The sequence below is a fragment of the Entelurus aequoreus genome, linkage group LG07 (assembly GCF_033978785.1).
Source record: "Entelurus aequoreus isolate RoL-2023_Sb linkage group LG07, RoL_Eaeq_v1.1, whole genome shotgun sequence".
NCBI lineage: Eukaryota > Metazoa > Chordata > Actinopteri > Syngnathiformes > Syngnathidae > Entelurus > Entelurus aequoreus.
The window spans coordinates 39629008-39650038 of NC_084737.1; the positions used below are offsets into that span (position 1 = coordinate 39629008).

The 21031-nt window shown below is 39.3% G+C and overlaps 1 protein-coding gene across 1 annotated transcript in view; it reads right to left on the reverse strand.

Moving 5' to 3' along the window:
• The window catches only part of tmcc1a (transmembrane and coiled-coil domain family 1a), a 113049-nt gene that overhangs the window by 58177 nt on the left and 33841 nt on the right, over positions 1 to 21031 (reverse strand). The window contains exons 2-3 of the mRNA XM_062053579.1: positions 13906 to 13964; positions 13232 to 13611 (exon numbers count right to left, since the gene is read on the reverse strand). Of these exons, the coding sequence (XP_061909563.1) occupies positions 13232 to 13486 (255 nt within the window). The 5' untranslated portion in view covers positions 13487 to 13611; positions 13906 to 13964. The remainder of the gene's footprint in view (positions 1 to 13231; positions 13612 to 13905; positions 13965 to 21031) is intronic.

Here is a 21031-nt window from a genome sequence, read left to right on the forward strand (position 1 = left end):
ACGCCATTGAAGCTAACTTAGCAACCGGACCTCACAGAGCTATGCTAAAAACATTAGCTATCCACCTACGCCAGCCAGCCCTTATCTGCTCATCAACACCCGTGCTCACCTGCGTTCCAGCGATCGACGGTGCGACGATGGACTTCACCCGATCACAGATGCGGTCGGCGGCCCGGAAACGGAGGAAGTTAAGGTGAGTTCGCCGGCTAGCGCGTCTGCTATCCAAGTCAAAGTCCTCCTGGTTGTGTTGCTGTAGTCCGCCGCTAATACACCGATCCCACCTACAACTTTCTTCTTTGCAGTCTTCATTGTTCATTAAACAAATTGCAAAAGATTCACCAACACAGATGTCCAGAATACTGTGGAATTTTGAGATGAAAACAGAGTTTTTTGTATAGGATTCAATGTGTCCGCATACTTCCGTTTCAACGATTGACGTCACGCGCATACGTCATCATACATAGACATTTTCAACCGGAAGTTTAGCTGGAAATTTTAAATTGCACTTTATAAGTTAACCTGGCTGTATTGGCATGTGTTGCAATGTTAAGATCATCATTGATATATAAACTATCAGACTGCGTGGTCAGTAGTAGTGGGTTTCAGTAGGCCTTTAAGTGTGGTTTAGAGCTGCATTGAAACTTCAAGTGCAATATAATGTTTCACTTTCTTGGGGAGCTTGACCTATTTTCAGCCTCTGAGGCACGTATTTAATACGATTCGTACAATGGGAGAATACGCAGAAGGCCAGATTTGACTGGGAACGCCTACATTTAAGGGTTGCTCTACACTAAGAGCACATCATGGATGAAGGCGCACTGTGACAGATAAGTTGAGTGGGAGAATTCTGCACAGTCAGTATCCACACAGTTGGGCACTTTTTTGATTTAAGCACATGGGAGAATCTGCAGTTAATCTGCAGTTGAAAAACTTGACTCAAACTTAATGCGAACAAATATGCGGTTTAATGAGAATGAAAAGAAAGACCATTGCCTAGAATTCATGATCAATACTGGTGTTTGCATTGCTAATTAATAAATTGCCTCTCTGCCTCTCGCAACACACACACACACACACACACACACACACACACACACACACACACACACACACACACACACACACACACACACACACACACACACACACACACACACACACACACACACACACACACACACACACACAACAGCCTACCGGCACAAGTGAGGTTTGTCACATAAAGAAACAAAGCAGGCTATGTTTTGGGGCCAAAGAGGAAGATGATTGAGGATAATCCTATGTGAAAAGACGGATGAGAATTGACTCAAGCGCAGATAAGAGGTCAATGACAGAAAGATCACAGAGCTAAGTGAGAGATAAAGACAATTTCTGAGAACAGTTTTAGGGTGTCCCTCTTTCTGAAGACAGTACAGTGAAGTACAACCACAAACCACACATGTAACAAGTTCATAAAGTCGGATTTGAACACTGAAAAAAGTTTCATAGAAATTATGTCAACGCACATTCAAACACACAGAAATGAAATTGCTTCGAGCTGATAATCAACTCCAGTGTGGCTGAATATCACCTTGACATGCCTTCTCTCTCTCCTTCTTATGTGCAATCTTAGAATCAGTCGAAACATACTTATATGATTTGACAAGGGTTTAACTGTGTGCTTCTGTGACTCTGTTTATAATGACTTGAGGGCAATCTGATATGCCAGTGTTTTTAGACAACTTGATAATTATCACATGCAACTGCAGCCTTAGCTGTGTTTAATTGGGCTTCACCGCACAGCCGCAAATGTGACTAAGACTAAATTGAAAGTCACAAGTCACGTTGTCCGGCTACAAGCACTTTCATTCACACATATCCAGTGGCTGTAATTCCAAATGCTTTACTGACCCATCTTCGAACCCCTCTTTGAGTGTTTTTTCAAAACGAGTCGTTTTGGAGGGTGTTTTTTTTTACATGCAAGTGACCTTCTCCATACCTCGGCCTCTCCAGCTGGTTGCGACTGTGTCTCTGCCCAATAAGCCATGTTTGTAGTTTTAGTGGTACGCCTCTGTAGCGACACATAAGTTAGAATTGTAAGCTTTTTCTAACAAATGGGAATAGTGGAGAATTTGAGCATCCAGCCGTAGATGAACGAGCCAGAAACTGACCCACAGCAATAGGAAAGCAAAGAAAAAACTTCAGACCCAAAAAAATGAAAGCACTTCAAAAGTTTGTTTATAAATTGTTTCTTTCAATGTCTTTCAGTCTCTAAGTTGGTCCTTAGTTACAAATATGTCCATCTTAAATTAAGTATAAATACTTGGGCGTGTGTGGGTTCTTTATGTTGGAAAACTGCCATTCGGTCCTGTTTTCTAAGGGAGGGTCCACTGGTCTGCTTCAAAAATGTCACAGCTCGGTTTTTCCTATTTTTTCTGTTTCCTGAATTTAATTTCGACAATGTGCGGCAGGCCAATAACAAATGAGCCACAGGGCGCAAAAGGCCCGTGGGCTGCACTTTGAACACCAATGTTGTGAAAACTCTTGACATGACGTCAACTCTGTCTGCAACCACAACTCTTGTTGAGTATTTAGCTGGCTAGTTTTCCATCAGCGAATAATGGTAATGAAGGAATGAAAGAGGGAGTGTTATTGCAGCTGGAACTAGGGAACTGTCCCGATTAACATGTATAGCCTCTGATCCGATCCGATTTTGGGTCCTGATCAATAGATTATAGAGCTGATAATTTTTATAGCAAGTAATGTAAACACAACAACACTTTTGTAAAAGCCTGTGTTAGGGTTGTACGGTATACCGGTATTCGTATAGTACCGCGATACTAATGAATCATTTTCGGTACGATATCATCTCTGAAACGTACCGGTCCCGTCGTGACATTGCTAGTTTTACGTGCAGAGGAGCATGTTCGGCGGAACACAATCACAGAGTACTTACAAACAGACAGTGTGTAGACAGAAAAGGGAGAACGGACGCAATTTGGTTTAAAAACTAACGATAAAGGTGAAGTTATAACACGGAAATGACCTCAGGAAGAGATGCTTTAAAACATGGCCAGCTAGCAAGCGACTAACGTCCATCCACCGTCACCAGTGTTTTAGCTACTTCTAAATCACTAATCCTTGCCTCCATGGCAACAAATAAAGTAATTTTATTACAAGTATCATCCCTGCAGGACGAGGAATAGCTAAACATCAAAATGTAAACAAACGCTATTGGTGGATCGACACCTAACATCCACTGTAATGATATCAAGTACAAGCACGTATTGTGTCGATACTACTATGATTACGTCGATATTTTTTGGAAACACAACATCTTCTTTCGTTTTTTTTAAATGTATATTATGTTTATAAACTCAGGAAATATGTCCCTGGACACATGAGGACTTTGAATATGACCAATGTATGATCCTGTAACTACTTGGTATCGGATTGATACCCAAGTTTGTGATACCATCCAAAACTAATGTAAAGTATTAAACAACAGAAGAATAAGTAATTATTACATTTTAACAGAAGTGTAGATAGAACATGTTGAAACAGGAAGTAAGCAGATATTAACATTAAATGAACAAGTAAATTAATAAATTTTTTACCATTTGTCCTTAATAATGTTGACATAATAATAGAATGATAAATGATACAATATGTTACTGCATACGTCAGCAGACTAATTAGGAGCCTTTGTTTGTTTACTTACTACTAAAAGACAAGTTGTCTAGTATGTTCACTATTTTATTTAAGGACTTAAAGGCCTACTGAAACCCACTACTACCGACCACGCAGTCTGATAGTTTATATATCAATGATGAAATCTTAACATTGCAACACATGCCAATACGGCCGTGTTAACTTATAAAGTGCAATTTTAAATTTCCCGGGAAATATCCGGCTGAAACGTCGCGGTATGATGACGTATGCGCGTGACGTAGTCAGTTAAACGGAAGTTATGGTACCCCGTAGAATCCTATACAAAAAGCTCTGTTTTCATTTCATAATTCCACAGTATTCTGGACATCTTTTGCAATTTGTTTAATGAACAATGAAGGCTGCAAAGAAGAAAGTTGTAGGTGGGATCGGTGTATTAGCAGCGGACTACAGCAACACAACCAGGAGGACTTTGTTGGAGAGCAGACGCGCTAGCCGGCGACCTCACCTTGACTTCCTACGTCTCTGGGCCGCCAAACGCATCGGGTGAAGTCCTTCGTCCTTCCGTCGATCGCTGGAACGCAGGTGAGCACGGGTGTTGATGAGCAGATGAAGGCTGGCTGGCGTAGGTGGAGAGCTAATGTTTTTAGCATAGCTCTGTGAGGTCCGGTTGCTAAGTAGGCTTCAATGGCATCGTTAGCACAGCATTGTTAACCTTCGCCAGCCTGGAAAGCATTAACCGTGTATTTACATGTCCACGGTTTAATAGTATTGTTGATTTTCTATCTATCCTTCCAGTCAGGGGTTTATTTTTTTTGTTTCTATATGCAGTTAAAGCACGATGCTATCACGTTAGCTCGCAGCTAAAGCGTTTCGCCGATGTATTGTCGTGGAGATAAAAGTCACTGAATGTCCATTTCGCGTTCTCGACTCTCATTTTCAAGAGGATATAGTATCCGAGGTGGTTTAAAATACAAATCCGTGATCCACAATAGAAAAAGGAGAGAGTGTGGAATCCAATGAGCCAGCTTGTACCTAAGTTACGGTCAGAGCGAAAAAAAATATGTATTTCACTGCATTCTAGTCCGTCACTCTAACGTTCCTCGTCCACAAATCTTTCATCCTCGCTCAAATTAATGGGGTAATGGTCCGAATAGCTCTAGCTGCGTTGAAAACAATAGGAAAATATGAGGGAGTGAACAACGGACAACGTCACGCTACTTCCGGTAGGGGAAAGGTTTTTTTTAATCAGAGACCAAAAGTTGCGAACTTTATCGACGTTGTTCTATACTAAATCCTTTCAGCAAAAATATGGCAATATCGCAAAATGATCAAGTATGACACATAGAATGGATCTGCTGTTCCCGTTTAAATTAAAAAAATTCATTTCAGTAGGCCTTTAACTGCAATAAGAAACATATGTTTAATGTACCTTAAGATTTTTTAATAATTTAATGCAATTTTTTTGTGGTCCCCTTCATTTAGAAAAGTACCATAAAGTACCAAAATAATTTTAGTACCGGTACCGGTACCAAAATATTGGTAATGTTACAACATTAGCCTGTGTTATTAAATTTTGAATTCACTAGTATCCTCGGAAATCAGATGACGTACTAAAAAAATACCATTTTTTTTTTCTACGTTTAAAACCCTTCCGTATGGTTTACGTAACATGTGATGGTGGTTCTTTGGTCAAAATTTTGCATAACTTATGTTTCACAAACCATTTTCAAGCCACTTTCTGACCGTCTCTTCAGGATGCACTTTGTGTTAGAAATGGCAACAGCGCAGGATGCATATGCATGTACGAGTCAGTCTGCCCCGCAAAAAGAGGTGGTGGAAAATAAGGAACTTATTGACTATAGTGTTGGACTACAATGTCAGACTTGCGCAAAGCTGTTTGGATACATTTCTACCAAATATGGAGATATCTGCTGGCCTTACAACTGGGAAAATTTTCACAAATTGAGCAAACTGTTTATTTGAAAGAAGGCAAGATTATTTTATAATTATCTCCGCAATGCCTCCATGGTTTGAGTTAAAATATTCGGTACGTATGCAGATCCCAAATACACAAAAACAGGTGCCAATAGGTAAAAAAGTTGGTTTTGCAAAATAGATACCCTATAAATCATTTTGTATTCAGTGACTTACTAACTGAGATTGTTAGTAAACAATAACAAAAACGACCCAAAAATTATTTTGTAGTAACAAGAGCAAGAAAAAGTAAGGAACATTTTGATCCAATCCTTTACTATCGTTTATATACTACTACTGTAGGTATCAATAGAACTGACATCTGCAATGATCATCCTGAGTTTAGATTGAAATTTTAGCTGTTAGTTTTTTGTGTCGTTTTGCTCGGTGAGGGTATGTGTGTGTGAGTGTAGCATGCTTAGCGATTCATTTTCTTCTAGTTTTCCAGTAATCATATGTGGAAGAAGCATATTATTTTCCACCAAGGTGATAAGGTTTAGTATCTTAGAATAGTCTTTGCACTGTGGATAGACAACGCTTCGTTGTAGCTTGCGCTCAAATTCGAGCTTGTGTTCTGGCAAAAACACACTCCACTGGTAATTCACACATGCACTTTCTGCATTTGTGTAACAAGGAATCCAGAAATGTAATTGTTTCTCCCTGAGTGTGTATCTGTATAAGGAATCTTTCACGTGAGTACAATCTTTGCCATGTAAACATTGGGACACAGCTGCGTTAAAAATCGGCTTGGCTCGGCTGCTCATTAGCTAATTGCCAAACAGTTAAAAAAGGCAACTCTCTGCCCCGATCCGATTCCATAATCGGGATCAGAACATCTCTAGCAGGAACTAATCAATGTGTCGCAACAGTAATTTTAATTAAAAATGCTGATCCGAGATTTGAGTTGAAGTTGTTTGCAAGAATTGGCTATGCACACTCCCTGATCAAGTGGAATACACAGCGGTATTTTTTTTTCAGTGGTTAGAATTTTTTTATTTTTTTTTAGGTGCATGCCATGTAATTGAAACTGATAAAATGCAACACAATGCATGGAGAGCAGCATGTACCTACTGTACATGCATATCAAAGAGTCAAAATGCGTGTTAAATACGAAAAACGCATACCCACCATATTTTGGCAGGTGTAGATGTGACGTAAAAAAGTTGCTGTCTTTAAACGATAACAGTCAACTTTTTGGACTTCACGGATTTCACTAAATATATCTACAGGGAATTTTGATGTAAATCAAAGTTCAAGCATGTGATCTGTTGGTCCTGATCATTTCATTAATTTAATCAACACATATTACATTTCAAGAGTCATTATCTAATTGAATTAGGTAACTGCAAACAGGGAAAGGAGACATTTGCATTTGAACAGAAGGAAATTGATTTCTATATGATGCTATTTGAAACACAATACTCCGGATGTGGTCAGTCTGGTTGGGTTAGGGATGTTTCCGAGTAACACAGGATGTTCACTTTGACATGGATATCAAAGTAAATGGAATTGATAACAGAAGACAAAGGATGACCAGAAAGACAGGTGTGCATGTGGAGATCTTGCCCGAGGGAAGGAGATGCTATTTACTTTTCCACACTCCCTGAATATGAAATATTTTCAAAGCTCTAACTCTCAAAGGGGTTAGCCATTAGAAGCCAGAGAACCTGTAGGAGATCCTGTTCTCCACATCCACAGTTTCAGTCACTCAGATATAGACAAACACATAAAGATCTTACAGAGTGAGAGGACAAGCCTCAAGGCTTAGTTTCTGTTTAATCTCAGCAGCAACCATTGTTCTTTTCCATCGACTGTCCTAAACAAGTCTGTTTTCCTGACACTCAAAATTTTGTACCTTCGAGCTATTCACTTCCAATTAGTCGGTTTTACTGTTTTCCCAGTCTGAGTGACTATCCAATTTAACAGCGACATCCTATATGTATATCCATGTTCACATTATTACAGTATTAACATTCATGTGAACGTTATCTTGAGTTTAACATGACTGGGCAGGGCGTAGCCAATTAATCATTTTGCAGCTAATTGTGATAAATCCTACAGGCTGAGCACCAGCTGCAGAATTGCAGGCTTTTAACAAAGCAGTTACAGTATGTAAAAGCTCCACCAAGGGAAGAATGTGTTTAGCCCATGGGTGGTTTTCAACATAGTAAATAGAGATGTTCCAATCAGGGTCTCATGCTGCCAATTCCAATCATCCAGGAATGAGATTAGCCAATAGCAATACGGATTACATGTATTTACTGTACAGTCTTCTCTTATTCATGGTGAATTCTACTGTTGTTTAACAATATCAACACAATATTTAAAGGGCAATTATTATTCAAAACCAACTTTTTATACCTATTGTACCTGTTGTTGTGTATTTGGGATCTTCGTGAGTCCCAAAAATTTGAAATCAAACCATGGAGGCATTGCAGACACACTTATAAAATAATATTGCGTTCCTTCCTACTTCCTCCAAACGACCCGTTTGAAATGAGCTCCTTTTTGTGACAGCCAGATGTCTCCATACATAGGATAAATGTACCCAGAGTGGATTTCGTGTGCCCGCCATTGTAGTGACCAACGAGTATTGTTGCTGTTGTCAATAAGTTCCTTCTTTTTCTCTATCCTCTTGTTGTGGGGGAGACTGCCGGCTGGTGCATGCACATGCATCTTCTGTTGTTGCCATTTCTATTACAAAGTAGCGTATTTTTCTAACTTATATCTGTCAGTTGACGAGCTATGGAAGCGCTAAATACTACAACAAAGTGGGCGGGAAGAAGATACAGTCGAAGTGGAGCCACGTAATAACACCGCCCGCAAAATGGCGCATTCTGAAGAGATGGTCAGAAAGCTGCCTGAAAACGGTCTGTAAAACATAATCTATGCAACATTTTTGACAAAAGAACCACTATTACGTGTTGTGTAGACCACAAGGAAGTATTTTAAATGTAAAAATCATATTTCCCCTTTAAACTAGTTCCTTATTCTCTTTTATTACATACAATTGTTTAAGCAAAATAAAGTAAATTCTACAAAATAACTAAAGAAAAGCAAAAACTACTCATTTAAAACCTTTTTTTTTGCCCTAAAAGTCCTGCTATGTACAGGGACTTATTCTTTGTAAACATGAAAAAAAAATTGGTAATAAAAACCTTGACCTAAACATTCTAGTACGGCTCATATACTTATACTCCCCTTGGTGTGGACACTACCAATTTACGGATCGATCCGATGGTCGTCTTACGTGTCATAAACTGACTGTGACAATGCTGACACACCAAGAGGTGTTGTTATATTATCCTGTCTCAACTCTTATTAACCTGCATATTTAATCTTTAATTATATATATGCAGGCTTATATATTTATATATTATTGGGACGGTATAGCTCGGTTGGTAGAGCGGCCGTGCCAGCAACTTGAGGGTTGCAGGTTTGATCCCCGCTTCCGCCATCCTAGTCACTTCCGTTGTGTCCTTGGGCAAGACACTTTACCCACCTGCTCCCATTGCCACCCACACTGGTTTAAATGTAACTTAGATATTGGGTTTCACAATGTAAAGCGCTTTGAGTCACTTGAGAAAAAGCGCTATAAAAATGTAATTCTCACTTCACATTAATTTCCTGTTAATCAACTGCTTACTCTCTGCTGCAATGCGGTTCTATGTATATTCCTAAAGTTTACAAAGGTCTTATTTCTTGGTGATGTTTAAAGCCAGCTTAGCGGTTTGCTTAGCTATTAGCATGGCTGCACCTAGTTTGCTTACGCTGTATAACATGTCTAGCCCCGTCCTAATACTTGATAATGACACTTCAGATACTAAAAAGTGCAGTTTATTGCTGTAATGGAGGTGTTTATTATTAGTTAAGGGGAGCAACTCCACACTGTGTATGGAAACACTTAATCAGTTGCAAGCGCTTGTCAGCCAGACATGATCGGTTCAGTTCAGTTTCAGTTTATTTTGAGCATGCATATGATACAATGTTATGTATCACATAATTCCAGTTGTTTCATTACAGCATGTCCGAAAAGGAGTAGGAAGAAGCAGAGCTTATTTAATCCTACCCCTTTTCATACCATAGCAATTTTATCCAATTTCCTTGTTCTCTGTAACAGAACAGTGAAAAAATAAATAATAAATAAATAATATACCATAGTAAGCGAACAAATATTAAATACATAAACAGCTCATCATAATTTTTGTTATGTGTACTTTGTGAACACTTGTAGTTTGAACAGTCTCTTAAACTGAATCATATTGGTGCTTTGTTTAATTTCTTTGGTTAATCCATTCCATAATTTAATTCCACATACAGATATGCTAAAGGTTTTAAGTGTTGTACGAGCATACAAATGTTTTAAATTAGATTTTTCTCTAAGGTTATATTTCTCCTCTTTTGTTGAGAAGAATTGTTGTACATTCTTGGGTAGCAGGTTATAGTTTGCTTCATACATCATTTTAGCTGTTTGCAAATGCACCAAAGCGTTGAATTTCAATAATTGTGATTTAATAAATAAAGGGTTTGTATGTTCTCTCTATACAACATTATGTTTTATTCTAATTAGTGAATGAAGCGCACATTTCTAGTTGTTTCCCCATATTTCTACGCAATAACTAAGATATGGTAACACTAGCGAGCAGTAAAGCGTATGAAGTGATTTTTGGTCTAGAAAATGTTTTGCTTTATTCATTATTGACGTGTTTTTTGCTACTTTATGTTGTGTATTTTTTACATGAGATTTCCAATTCATTTTATCATCTATTGTTACACCCAAAAATGTGTTTTCTTTTACCCTTTTAATATTTACTCCGTCTATCTGTATTTGTGTTTGACTTTCTCTTCTACTGTTACCAAATAGCATTATTTTAGTTTTACTGAGATTCAAAGATAGTCTGTTTCTGTCAAACCATCTTTTTAATTTGATAATGTATTCTGTTATTTGTATTATCTCATGTGTGTTCTCTCCTGAACAAAATGCTGTTGTATCATCTGCAAATAATACTAACTCCAAGTCCTTTGTAACTTTACAAATGTTATTCATATAAAGATTGAACAATTTTGGTCCGAATATTGATCCCTGAGGTACGCCACAAAATATTTTCAGCTCTGTGGAAGTGTGTTCGCCTATCTTCACGTATTGCTACCTGTTGGTTAAGTAGCTTATTACCCAGTTCAAAACCAACCCTCTGATGCCATACCGTTCTAATTTGTTTATTAAGATGCTGTGATTAATTGTCAAATGCTTTTGTTGAATCCATAAACACTGCAGCAGCACATTTTTTACTATCTATTTCATTTGTGATCTCTTCCATTATTTTGATTATTGCCATTGATGTTGAGATGTTGGCTCTGTATCCGTATTGGTTATCTGTGAGTGTTTCGTTTTTATTTATGAATTTGTCTAATCTGTTGTTGAACAGTTTTTGAATGATTTTAGAAAATTGTGGAAGTAGAGAAACAGGTATGTAGTTTGTAAACTGGTGTTTGTCTCCAGTCTTATAAATCGGTACGATTTTTGCTATTTTCATTTTATCTGGAATTTGCCTGTTTGAAATATATATACATGTTAAAGGTTCTGAAATCTCTTCAATAACCTTTTTTATCGTTTCCATATCAATTTTGGCGTTTGATGATCAACATTAAAAGTTAATTCATTCATACTGACCGGTGGCTGATCAATTTGCACATCCCAAATAGTAAATTAACCTTGAATTGAAAATAACTCTGAAATGTACTGCAATTCCAATATTTACATTGCTTGGATAACTGCACCAAGTAATCTCATACAGTAGGTTGCCATAGTTGCCGCTGTAGCAGAAGTTACAGTTTAACAAGGCTTGAGATACCATGCACAGAAAACTACTCAGTAACTGTATGGATCAAATGACCTAAGGGTTGAGTACATTTGTGACCAAACTGTGAGCTTTCACCCCATGTACCATCGTTATCCCTGCTACAAAGCTGAAGTAATACAAAGTGACATAGCTCCAAACAACTTCAAGACAACAAAGAAGTACAGCAATACACAGTATGCATAAGCCTTAATAACATTTCTGTGCTTTCACTGTCCACAGTGCAGTAGATGAGGAGCAGTGTGACAGTGACCACAATCTTACCTTTGAAAGCTGTCTACGAAGGCTGAAGCGCTGCACCATCTTGCCCGACTACAGCTGGAGCCTCTGCTTTACCTCTCAACTCTAATTTACCTTCAAATTGCATTCCACCTTACATCAGCCACTCCACAATCGCACACACGCATACATTGAAGGCACATACTGTATGTGACTCTCCCACTCTCCAAATATCCTTGTGCACACACATCTCAGGTCCACGCTGCATTTGTCCACAGTGCAAACAAGTGAGAAGAGAGGGATGATAAAAGGGAGGGAGAGCAAGCAGAGGTAAAGACAGCTCAGCTGCGTTGCCCTAAGTCCCACAGACACTCAAACATGCTCTCCCAACATCCACTCACACAAACACACCTCACCGCATCGTCCTCTGAAACGCTTAATTAAAACAGTGCTGATAACAAAACTGCTGTCACAAACAAAGCTAGTGTTAACTCATCTCGACAAGGCAAGGTTGCCCTCTGCTTCCTGCCATGAGGGGGGAGGTTATGGGGTGGGGGGAAGGGAGGGTTGGTCCAGCTGACTGAACAAATGAGGGGCGACTGTGAGGGAGAAAGAGGAAATAAAGACATGGGGAGCGGACGGGAGGAAACGGTTTAGGAAAAGAAAGAAAGAAAAACAAATTGTCTTGGTGTCAATATTTGTCATTCTGACATGCCCGAGCATAAAGACATGTCACCTTCGACATCTGCGGGATGTCAAAAATGTTTCAGGGCCGCCAGCTGTGTCGCTATGGCAACCACATCAAGGCGAAGCTATAGGCCGCATATAGCAGATTGCAGGGTAACTACGGCGACCACGCACTAGGATGACCTGGCTGACATTGCTATGTTGCAGTGCAGGAATGAAGCACGGATAGTAAATGACTGAGACTATCTTAGGGGTCAAACTAGTGCATCACTACATCTAGCCGTCATACAGCACGACATGTGTCATGTCATCCAGACATAGCTGGAATAGGTTTGATGTGACATCCTGGGGTAGGCATAGATTCAAACCATAGACACAATTGATGTGACAAAACCATTCTTCGACATTATAATGCAGGGATACCCTCCAAATGAACCAAGCCCATTGCTCCTTGAAACTTGACTGATCTCACTGCGCCATCTAGTGTCTGGTTGATTCAACTATTTTGAAGTGCCTCTAATAACTGAAATAATACATAGTTTTGAATAAAAAGTAGGACCTTTAATTCTGTATTAAATAATACTTTAGGTGATAACAATGTTACAAATATATATAACTAAAAACTAAATACAGACAATGTAAATGTAGCTTTATTGGGTCAAAGTGTTAAGTATTTTGAATTGACTTTTGTTTCACCAAAGTAAAATTGCTTAAACATGTATTTGTTTTTAATACTTTATTGCTGTTACTGTGTGCAAGACTGGAGCACATACAGAAATACATTAGCTGTCAAAAAGTGTATTTTAGACTGACAGTTGCCTGCTGAAAACATTTGTACTCACCCTGTCTGTCTCATCTGTGGACTGGTACCCCGATGACAGCACAGCTTCACCGCCTGTGCATCCAGGGGCAGGGCTACTGGGTGTGGTATCAGTAGCAGAAGAGGAGCGGGGGCGGCTGGTGTGCAGCTGTGGGTCATGAGTGTAGCGGCGATGCAGGGCCTGTGGGCTGCTTTTCAGGAGAGGATCACGGTCTCCACTCCCGGATCCTGACCCCTTGCTGCGGCGGCTCTGTAGGCTGGTCCCACGTCTCATCATGCCTACAGCGGCAGAGCCCTGGCCAGCTGCAAAAAGATCCACAGAAGTAGGGGCTTGGTGAAGGTCAGAAAAGCAGGGCCCTGAGGAATCCTCAGAGGCAGAGGGGGAGGGCCCACCTGCTGAGACTGCACAGAAAGATGAGGAGGAAGAAAAAGAAAAGTCAGCGGTCTGTCTGAGGATGATGCAAGGTTGAGACGGCTTTGTGGAGATCTGAGTCCAAAAGGGAGAGTGCATCTTTGATTCAGGAACAAGTAGCCGTGCTGGTCTCACAGAGGAATAGAAAGGCTACAATATTGACACTCTATACAACTGCAAGAAATCAAAATCCAATTGGACCACTGCTACAGAGTAGAGTGGGATAGTAGAATTAGCAAAACAATTTAAAATAAATAGAAAAAAAAGAAAATAAGAAAACCTACCATCAGCCCAACTGTCAACCTCACAACTGTGACGGACCAACCTCACTCTTCTGGGTCACCTGAGAGAGAGAAAGAAAGGATATATAAAGAAAAGAAAAATTACTGTATGTATCCGTATAATACAATATATTCTATATCCTCCTCTCTCTGCAAACATTGATGTTGTGTGTTCCACCTGGAACTTGTGTCATTCCTACTCTAACCGGTGATGGTATCAAGGCATCCACTCTCCAATCAATATGATTGAACAGTGCAAAACAGTCTTGCTGAAACAACGCTCAAATGACCAAACTGACAGAGTAGTTACTGTATGAGCCAAACTCCAAGCTGTCTTAGTAGAAACACTATTGGTGGAAGAGATATCACCTCACAAACAAGCAGGCACTCAGCCCCGCCCTCCTCACAGCATCACTGACTGCTCCTACTGTGGTGGCGCAAAACAAACGCACAGAGAGACCGTGACAATGGTCACTGTCTACATTCAGAAAGACTGGGAGCTGCTGGTGGTTCCATGCAGGTTGTGTATTATACGCTGACTCTTAGGGTTCCTGCACCAGTTGACCTTGTCGATTGAGACATCCGTGCAATAATGCACTTGATTTAAGACTGTGCATGAATCTGTCACTTCCCTAGGATGAGACAGTTGCCTGGCAATGTGTCTAACAGGTCAGTTTCCGTCATCTGCTTGCTCACTGCTGCCTGTGACTATTCATACTTTAAAGTGTGTTAGTCAGCATAAGGCAGTTTTATAATAATTATGTAACATGGTATAATGACTGATTTCATCTCAGCACGTAATCAGGATTTTGCTCCAATGAATATTTTCAATTAATGCAAAATAATTGTTTTGGTAAGTCCAGTTTGTAACACCTTTTTCCTGGTATTAAAGTGAAGTATTCTGCCTCTGAAAAAAACAAGGTAAGCATAAAAATAGTCAACTGATTGTTTATAAAGACTATGGCGTTATTGTCTATATAGCCAGCTGCGTCTTTAAACATTCTCTACCACTTGTCCTGTTCCGGGTGACAAATGAGCTGAAACCTAACAGGTGGGATACACCCAGGACTGGTTGCAAGTCGATCACAGGACACATACATTAACAAATACTAACCATTCCCTTACTAGGCACGGATAACAAAAAAGTAGCCAAAGCATTGTTTTTATTGGTGGGGGCTTTAACATTGATCTTCTTTATCCAAATAAGCAAAAAGCAACTGATGACTTGTAAAAATGGGTTATACTTGTATAGCGCTTTTCTACCTCCAAGGTACTCAAAGCGCTTTGACAGTATTTCCACATTCACACACTTGATGGCGGGAGCTGCCATGCAAGGCGCTTACCACGACCCATCAGGAGCAAGGGTGAAGTGACTTGCTCAAGGACACAACTTACGTGACTAGGATGGCGGAAGCTGGGGATCGAACAAGGAACCCTCAAGGTGGTGGCACGGCCGCTTTACCAACGGAGCCACGCCGTCACTTCATATATACAATGAACAGTATACGGCATGTAAGTGGGATAAAACAAACAACATGTTCACTTGACCCACTTCCTGGGAAACTTATCAAGGAACTGTTTGTATTATTAGGTCCATCAGTGTTAAATATTATAAACTTATCACTTTCCTCGGGCACTGTTCCCCTAGCATTCAAAAAAGCGGTTATTCATCCTCTGCTCAAAAGACCTAACCTCGATCCTGACCTCATGGTAAACTACAGACCGGTCTCCCACCTTCCGTTTATTTCGAAAATTCTCGAAAAAATTGTTGCTCAGCAGCTAAATGAACACTTAGTGTCTAACAATCTCTGTGAACCCTTTCAATCCGATTTCAGGGCAAATCACTCTACGGAGACAGCCCTCGCAAAAATGACTAATGATCTATTGCTAATGATGGATTCTGATGCGTCATCTATGTTGCTGCTTCTTGATCTTAGCGCCGCTTTCGATACCGTCGATCATAATATTTTATTAGAGCGTATCAAAACACGTGTTGGTATGTCAGACTTAGCCTTGTCTTGGTTTAACTCTTCTCTTACTGACAGGATGCAGTGCGTCTCCCATAACAATGTGACCTCGGACTATGTCAAGGTAACGTGCGGAGTTCCCCAGGGTTCGGTTCTTGGCCCTGCACTCTTTAGTATTTACATGCTGCCGCTGGGTGACATCATACGCAAATACGGTGTTAGCTTTCACTGTTATGCTGATGACACCCAACTCTACATGCCCCTAAAGCTGACCAACACGCCGGATTGTAGTCAGCTGGAGGCATGTCTTAATGAAATTAAACAATGGATGTCCGCTAACTTTTTGCAACTCAACGCTAAGAAAACGGAAATGCTGATTATCGGTCCTGCTAGACACCGACATCTATTTAATAATACCACCTTAACATTTGACAACCAAACAATTACACAAGGCGACTCGGTAAAGGATCTGGGTATTATCTTCGACCCAACTCTCTCGTTTGAGTCACACATTAAGAATGTTACTAAAACGGCCTTCTTTCATCTCCGTAATATCGCAAAAATTCGTTCCATTTTGTCCACTAGCGACGCTGAGATCATTATTCATGCGTTCGTTACGTCTCGTCTCGATTACTGTAACGTATTATTTTCGGGTCTCCCTATGTCTAGCGTTAAAAGATTACAGTTGGTAAAAAATGCGGCTGCTAGACTTTTGACAAAAACAAGAAAGTTTGATCATATTACGCCTATACTGGCTCACCTGCACTGGCTTCCTGTGCACTTAAGATGTGACTTTAAAGTTTTACTACTTACGTATAAAATACTACACGGTCTAGCTCCAGCCTATCTTGCCGATTGTATTGTACTATATGTCCCGGCAAGAAATCTGCGTTCAAAGAACTCCGGCTTATTAGTGATTCCCAGAGCCCAAAAAAAGTCTTCGGGCTATAGAGCGTTTTCTATTCGGGCTCCAGTACTCTGGAATGCCCTCCCAGTAACAGTTAGAGATGCTACCTCAGTAGAAGCATTCAAGTCCCATCTTAAAACTCATTTGTATACTCTAGCCTTTAAATAGACCCCCTTTTTATACCAGTTGATCTGCCGTTTCTTTTCTTCTCTCCTCTGCTCCCCTCTCCCTTGGGGAGGGAGAGTTGCACAGGTCCGGTGGCCATGGATGAAGTGCTGGCTGTCCAGAGTCTGGACCCCGGGTGGACCGCTAGCCTGTGCATCGGTTGGGGACATCTCTGCGCTGCTGACCCGTCTCCGCTCGGGACGGTTTCCTGCTGGCCCCACTATGGACTCGACTCTCGCTGATGTGTTGGATCCACTGTGGACTGGACTTTCACAATATTATGTCAGACCCACTCGACATCCATTGCTTTCGGTCTCCCCTAGAGGGGGGTGGGGGGTGGGGGGTTACCCACATATGCGGTCCTCTCCAAGGTTTCTCATAGTCATTCACATCGACGTCCCCCTGGGGTGAGTTTTTCCTTGCCTGTATGTGGGCTCTGTACCGAGGATGTCGTTGTGGCTTGTGCAGTCCTTTGAGACACTTGTGATTTAGGGCTATATAAATAAACATTGATTGACATTGATTAATTGATATGAGCCTATATCCAAAAATCACTAAACCAAGCAGAACAACAGAACAAAGTGCCACTCTATTTAAGAATATATTCACCAACGACTTATTTTTCGATAAGTACCGGTAACTACAATATCGAAAAATAAAAACTGTTCACGAAGACTAGTCACAAAAAAAAAGCTAAAAAAAAGCATTGCAAAATACTAGTTTTAAAAAAACACACATTATGCAAACAATTTAAGAAAAAAACAACAGAATAAGTTGAACACAAATATAAAACATATAAAAACAATACAAGTAGAAAAGGATTTTATGATAAAGTATTAAAGTGTTGCAATTTGTAATACAAAGTAGCGTATAGTTCTAACATATCTGTCAGTAGACTCGATATGGAAACGCTAAAAATTGCAACATGGCAGACAATGAGAAGAGTGAGGGTGCTCAAAAAATAAATTCACATCTGAATCGCGATTCTTAATCATCCCGATTCTAAAACGATTCGTATCTTTCAAAAATCAATTTGGGGGAAAAAAAAAAACATTTAAAAATACGTTTTAGGCCATCTCCATGGAACCAAAAGTAGCTTTACTAACCTGTAACCTGCTTGGAAAAAGTTTGATTATAATTATTTCCCCAAATAATACATTTTGAGAATCAGTTTGAATCGAGAATCATGTTAAATCTAGAATTGTGTTGAATCATTAGGTGCCCAAAGATTCACAGCCTTAGAGAAGACGCAGTCGAAGTGGAGGCACGTAAATAAGACCGTCCACAAAACGGCACACCCCAAAGGAACTTTCAAAAAGCCTTCATAATCTATGCAAAATTTTGACTAAAAACAAATATTATCTAGGAAAATGTTTAATGTAGAAGAAGAAAAAAATCACAATACAGCCCCTATTAATGAAAATAAAAATAACATTCAAGCAACAATGAACATCTTAAATAGTAGAAACAAGAAAGGCCATAACGAAGCAGAATATCCTCATACTTTATAGATAGAGACATTAAAAAGGATAATGTTGAAGAAGTAGTCAGAGACTTCAACAAATATTTTGTAAATATTGGACCAAACCTGGAAGAAAATATGCAAAGGACACAACATCTGATGATTATGAAAATAACAGACAGAAATCCCAACTACATTTTTCTAACCGATGTGACAGTAGAGAAAATAATGATTATAAAGGAATCGATATGAAAATGATTTTTTTTTAAAAGCCATGAGAACCATGAATCCATATGTATAGTAATGTATCATTTCAGGTGTTAAACATCAATGTACTAACTAATAACAGTGTCATTACTCTGACAATATTCTAACATTCTTGAAAAATGATTCAACAACAGATCAGATAAAATTAAGTATAAATTACTGTCAGCTAGCATATGTGTATACAGAGTGTTGGGTTTCTTCCTTCTTCATTCATCTTCAATGAATACTCCAGTTGTATATATATAAAAGATGATGGTTTATTTTAAGAATGGTTCAGTACAATGCCTCACAGCACCGGGAAACAAAACATCGGTAACTGTGGAAAATAGAACACAACTCCATCAAACTTTTCTGTGTGTGTGTGACGTCATTTCCTGGCGCGCAGTGAACCGGAAGAGATCACGTGACGATATCGCGGATGAACCGGGCACTACCGTATACAACCTATTGGAGGCGCATAACAACGACGGCAAGCCTCTCTTCTCATAATACACAGAAACAGCATTAATAACAATGAGATCACATTTACTCAACACCCCCCCTTGATCTCATGACCATGAAACAGTGAAACACATTAATTTCCAAAAAATAATAATTGAATTTGTCAATCTTGGCTCTTGTAGTAGGTTTTGTTAAACTGTCTGCAACCGTGTCTTCTGTAGACTAATGAAATTTTCCCTTCAGTGAGTGCCTCACGAATGAAATGATTTTTAACATCAATATGTTTGGACCTCTGTCTATTAACTGGATTTTTGCTCAACAAAAGAGCCCCTTGATTGTCTCCATGAATTGTTGTACAATCATACAAACATTTGTCCATGCCACTCAACAGTTGGGTGATATAAATACTTTCTCGTGTAGTGGTGGATAAGCCAATATATTCAGCTTCACAAGTTGACAATGCAACTGTTGGTTGTTTCTTTGATTTCCAGGATATAGCTGGACCTTGTTTTGTTAGACCGAAACAATATCCACTAGTGCTGCGTCGGTCTTCCACCGATGATGCCCAGTCTGAATCGCTAAATGCAATAAGGTTGAGGCCTTCCTCACTTTTCTTGAAACTTAGTTCAAAGTCTTGTGTACCCTTGAGATACCTTAGCACACGTTTGGCAGCAACTAGATCCTGTGCTGTTGGCTTTGCCAATGTTTGTGATAACCTACCAACAATCCAGCTGATATCTGGTCTGGTGCAGGTCATGGCATAGATCAAACTACCAATGATTTCACGGTATTCTTTGGGGTTTACCACTTTGGTAGTGTCACACTCATTTTCATTTGTAGTGCTCAGTTCTACTTTTTGTTCAGAAGGAGTGCTTCTAGGTTTGCATTCTGACATGCCAAATCTTTCAAGCATCTTTTGTATGTACATCTTTTGATCCATTTTGATTTCATTCTGTTTCTGTTCAAAATGAATACCCAGGAAATAAGATATCTTACCTAGGTCTTTCATGTTGAATTTGGCTTTCATTGTGTCTTTGAATTGCTCAAGTGCTTCTTTGCTACTTGCAGCAATGATCAGGTCGTCCACCCAGATGATAACAATGACTGTTTCATTTTCTGTTTGTTTTCGGTAGACACAATGATCAGATAGGTTTCTTTTGAAATTGTTTTGCTCTAAATGGTCATTTAGAAGTTTGTACCAATTTCTTCCCCCCCCCCCCCCCCCCCCCCCGCCAAAAGACCCCACCACCCCAACCCAAACCCGCACAAACACACCACCGCCCAAACAACCGAGACACAGTATCCAGACCAGACACGGGCGCCGCGCCGCCACCACATCAAGTCGCCAACAGAGACCCCACAGCGCAAGGTCGGGCCACACGGGCACGGACCCCACCCAACAGGAAGCGAGACCCGCGCGACGCCACACACAAATAAATAATAAGATTAAACAAAAATAACAATAATTTAAAAAATAATAATAATAATAATAAAATGAAATACAAATTAAATTAAAAATAACAAATACAAATAATTAAATAAAATAAAGTAAGTAAATAATAAAAATTATTTTAAAAAAAATAAAATAAAAAATAAATAAATAAATATATATATACATATATACATACATATATACATACATATACATACATATACACATACACATACATACATACACACATACACACATATATATATATATATATATATATATATATATATATATATATATGTATGTGTGGGAAAAAATCACAAGACTATTTCATCACAAGACTATTTCAAATGAAATAGTCTTGTGATTTTTTCCCACACATACATATTACGCTCTACCACGGTATCGAGCACTATTTTTTGGATAATCTAATTAAGACATATATATATATATATATATATATATATATATATATATATATATATATA